At 35.1% G+C, this 4,698-nt stretch overlaps 1 protein-coding gene across 2 annotated transcripts; it reads left to right on the top strand.

Moving 5' to 3' along the window:
* The first annotated feature begins 719 nt into the window (after positions 1 to 719).
* Positions 720 to 1,819, top strand: LOC117611565 (uncharacterized). Of its 2 annotated transcripts, XM_076690483.1 has the most exons (3): positions 723 to 1,007; positions 1,237 to 1,614; positions 1,687 to 1,819. In XM_076690483.1, exons 1-3 carry the CDS (start codon positions 1,001 to 1,003, stop codon positions 1,806 to 1,808), a joined length of 507 nt encoding a protein of 168 aa, XP_076546598.1. In that variant the 5' UTR covers positions 723 to 1,000; the 3' UTR covers positions 1,809 to 1,819. The 2 variants fall into 2 exon arrangements, with proteins under 2 accessions (XP_034195421.2, XP_076546598.1); XM_034339530.2 differs by having other exon boundaries at positions 720 to 1,007; positions 1,237 to 1,808.
* Positions 1,820 to 4,698: the final 2,879 nt, after the last annotated feature.

The raw sequence follows: 4,698 nt of genomic DNA, 5'->3' as shown, positions 1-4,698 counted from the left end.
CCCTATAAAACGAACTTACAATTAGCGCTGAATATCCACTATCTTTCACATAACTCATAATGAGAGCATACGTTTTTGTTTTCGTGAAAAAAAGATCTAAATATGCATTCAATTTATCGAAAAATTATCGTTGAATTATACTTTTTTTTTAGTCATTTTACAAGACCAAATATATGAGAATAATTGAGAATAATTAAGACCCCATTTCCTCTTCAATACTGTGATAAGATTTCTAATCAGTATTTTCTTCTTTATTATCTTTGCGTTTCATGATAACACACTCATTAATTTCTAAAATGATATAACTGCATTTCTACTTATCAATTATTAAAAACATGTTACAGATTACGATAATTTAAACTTTTACAACAAATGCACAAGAATAGTTATTATAATCTAAGTCGTATAGTATATTGTTTCAAAAATAATCGAGTCCTTAACATTTAATTGATATATTGGTACATAACTTCGATTCTGCTTTATTTATTTAAAATATTAAATATCAAGATCTGAAGTTTTTAAATCCTATCACCAAAGGCCCATGTGGCAATCAACAAGCTAATTTTCTTAAAACAATCATTTTACTTCAAACACTTCAATTCGCATTGCTCGAAACTAATTATTTAGAAAAATGGAACAATCTTTCATTGAAGTGAATTATGGTCATGCTTGAATATAATATAAGATACATTTGTTAGACTTTTTTAATTGATGTATTATCTGTAAAATCGAATGGATAGCTTGCACAAAAAAACAAACGTGAATCAGTCTTGAGTAAAAAGCAAAAGAAACGAAAAATCGTAGTTGAAGTTGTCACCCCATCACTTATCGAGATATCATTATATTTTAATCGACAAGTGTTTAACTGATATGTGAAAAAAAGTACAACTGGGTAGTATATAAAGGAAGTTTCTAACTGCAGTCGCATAATTGCAATATCCATTGCAACTGGTGATACCAAGAGTTTGTGACTACGAAACAAGCGTCTTACAAAGTCAAAATGAAAGGTATGTTTTATGATTTTATTTATATTGCTTCGTTAGAATTTAGTGTTCAGTTAGAAACTTTAATATAGTACAGGAAAGATAGTATACAATTGAGATTTTTATTTGTAATAAAATATTTTTCTATCGCATCTAGTTGTACAGAGGGACATATTTAGAGACTTTTAGTTAAAGTATTGTTTAGTTTAGCAATTCAAAGTAATGTTAACAAGGACTGTTTTATAATTTTTAGCTACATTTGCGGTAGCATTTGCTGCTGTCTTCGTGACCTTTGCTTATGGCACCAGAAGGGTTCATTGCCCACCAGAAAATGATGTGGATGTTACTCTACTTCCAAATCCAGACGATTGCACCACTTACTACTCTTGCAACCAGGGCATAGCATGGCCAATGTATTGCCCTGGCCGTCTTCATTTCAACGCTGAATTAAGAGTTTGCGATTCACCCGAACACGCAAAATGCGCATCGCCAAGTTTAAACATCGCCGCGGAAAAACATCGACCCACACCCCCAGGAACCCGACCCACACCCCCAGGAACCCGACCCACACCCCCAGGAACCCGACCCACACCCCCAGGAACACGACCACCACGTCCAGGAACACGACCACCTCGTCCAGGAACACGACCACCACGTCCAGGAACACGACCACCACACACAACAGTACCATCCACAACAGTACCACCCACAACAGTACCACCCACAACAGTACCACCCACAACAGTACCACCCACAACAGTACCACCCACAACAGAACTACCTACAACAGCATGGCCTACAGCAGTACCACCCACGACCGTGTAACAACTCCAAATCCAAAAGCATATTTCTAACATAATTTTAGATATTATGTGTATATGAGCATAATTCGATTACAATTCTTATTATTGGTACTACACCGTCTTTAATAAAATGTTCTAATAAATTCGATATCAATGAGTAATAAAGTTATACTTGCCAAGCATTTGAAAATGCACGTATTATTATTTGCTTTAAGCTTTTGTATAAATTGCAAGGCACAAGTAAAATAGTAAACATAATCGTAACATTGCGAGGTAAATCCTGCTTCGATCTTATTTACCGCTAGAAATAATTTAAGAACCAAAGATACGACAGTAATTGAGCGATTGAATTCACTAATCCTAATATATCAATTGCTTTTTTTCCTGATTTTATCTGAATTCATTGATAATGACTTAAAAATTTGGAAATTAATTGATGCTCCTAATTAATGATAGTAAAGTAGCACAATTCAAATTATTTATTAACAAACTCACTTTAAAGTTTTTATTAAAAAAGAAGTTCAGAAAATTGAGGGCTTTGGATAATAGAAGAGGAAGAGCTTTTTGTTAGGGAGAGACCGAACTGTTACGCGACAGGTTTTTTGAATCATTTACATTTTTCTTTTAATTATCATCCGATACGACATATCGATTGGTTAATCTGATGTAGTTCTCAAAATCATCGTTTCAAATCGTAGAGGGCGCAATAGAACAGTTAATAAAACTGAAGTTTGTCGCGACGTCGGTATTTCAGATCAGGAAATGAACTCTAATAACGTGATTGAAAGTTTAAAACAAGATGGGTATTGTAGGTAAAGTAAAAAATACATTATTCATTTTGTTCTTTTGTATTTATTATCTAAACGTTTGTTTTAGTATTAATGTTTTGAAGTACACGATTCTAAATTTCTACCGAAGGCGATGATTGGCCATCCCATTTCGACCAATCAGAATCGTCGTAGTCAGCCATGTGCGCAGGTCTGACTAATACGTCACTTCCCTCCATAACTTCGTCCTGAGTGTACGTGTTTGTGGAAAGTGAGAATAAATTGTATTAAAATATTATATTAAATTGTTTCCGTGATATAAAAAGTACGAGAAACAGAAGGAAAAGTTCAAGAGAAGTCCAGCTTCATGATGTCTGACATCAATTCTACATTGCCTTCAGAAATGAGTAAGCTGAAACTTTTCACTCTTGTCGTATCTTCCTTTTACAGCGATAATTCCTTAAACATTATTGAATTTTCTTATGTTCTTGGTTCTAATGTATTTCTTTTAACCTAACCATAATTTTTCGGTTTGTTGCAGATTACCTAATTCCTTGGATTTTACCAAGTTCCTGGACTTTCCTCGATAACATTTTTGATGACTTCACTCTTCCTCTGAGTATCAACCTGCTACCTGGTTGTTGGCATCCTCTTTCTTGACTGTCGGAAGAAGAGTATATCTGCGAACGGTGAGTCGCATGCTTTATGGTTCCTCCGGTGCCCAATCATGTCGTAGGACGAATGGTCCGAATCGACACAGGTTACTGGTTGTATACGTGGTTGGCGAGCATAGTGACCATGGGTATGATTATACTCATGAGTAGTAACATTTTTATTGTGTTTCATTTCATTTAGTTCAGGCTAGGTCTTCTTGTATTTCGCGTTTAAATATTATTTCTATTCCACATACTCCAATAGATATTTATGAAATATATGAATGCTTTTAAATGTTCATGATACAATTTTATAATAAAACGTGGAATATGAAATATTTTCAAATTAAGTAAATACAGAAACAATTTTATTTAGTTGCACCCGGGTGGAGTGATAGAAAATCGTGGAATGAATTCTTGTGAGAATGAGATTTTGTCACATTTTAAATATAGGGTTAGGCAGGTAGGTAGCTTACCTTCTGGTGTGTGTGATAGATTGTAAGTAGGTAGGGCCAGGGCAGGTTGTTACAGTCTTTTGGTCGGGTAGGCGCGTTTTCGTGTGATCAATCTGTACCTGGAATATATTTTAAGAATTGACGATACAATTAACGCGAAAGGAGTATGCCGTTCGCCTTCTATTCTATCTGTACAATTTTTCAAATTTATGGCGACGTTAGTCGTCAAACGCACAAGTTCTGCTCGAGCACGACACGTGTGCACGAACAACGACTTATATAAAGTCCTTTTTCATCCACGTGTCAATTAGAGTTTCGTGATTTTTCTCTTTTGTTGATTGTTTTTTTTTGGTTTTGCGAATTTGCAAGTCTCGAGCTTTAGATATAAGTTTCAGGTGGGTGGACCACCCGAAGAAAGAAAAGGCCATGTGCCGAAAAGCCCCGACAAACTGTCTTTCAAGAGGGGAACTACTAATGATTTCGCATCCTTTTGCAAAAGATGCGAAATCATTATCGTTACTACTTTGTCACTGTGCTCGCTTGTAGTTGTAGTTTTAGATTTTCAGGAGAAGAGGGGGCCCGTGATCCCCATGATTTTGGGCAAATCGCGTTTTGAATTTAGTGTTGCGTATGAATATCGATCACGGTTCAATTTAGTGTTTCGTACAAAAGATAATCGCGATTTTGGTTTAGTGTTGCAAACTTTAAATATCGCGTTTACTTTTTGCGTTGCTTTAATATAGAATTTTAATTCTAATTAAGTCTAATTTAATTCTAATAAGATAGAGTTTTGCTTTGTAATGTTGAATACTTTACTGTTGCGAGTATAAAGTTCACGGTTTGTTTCAGAATGACTTTTTTAAAATTTTAATTATGTTTCTGTTAAAAACGAGGTGTTTTGTTAAAAACGCCGTCGGTAAATCGGTATAGTAGCGTAAGTAATATCAGAGAGGTATACCAGAGGACCTGTTTATTGCGCCCTCTATAACATATGTGCTTACGTGGACGTGGCGGTAGAGTTCAGTTATGTGTACTCT

The sequence above is a fragment of the Osmia lignaria genome, chromosome 10 (genome assembly GCF_051020975.1).
Source record: "Osmia lignaria lignaria isolate PbOS001 chromosome 10, iyOsmLign1, whole genome shotgun sequence".
NCBI lineage: Eukaryota > Metazoa > Arthropoda > Insecta > Hymenoptera > Megachilidae > Osmia > Osmia lignaria.
The sequence above is the reverse complement of the archived record's forward strand: the minus strand, read 5'-3'. Positions and strand labels throughout refer to the sequence as shown.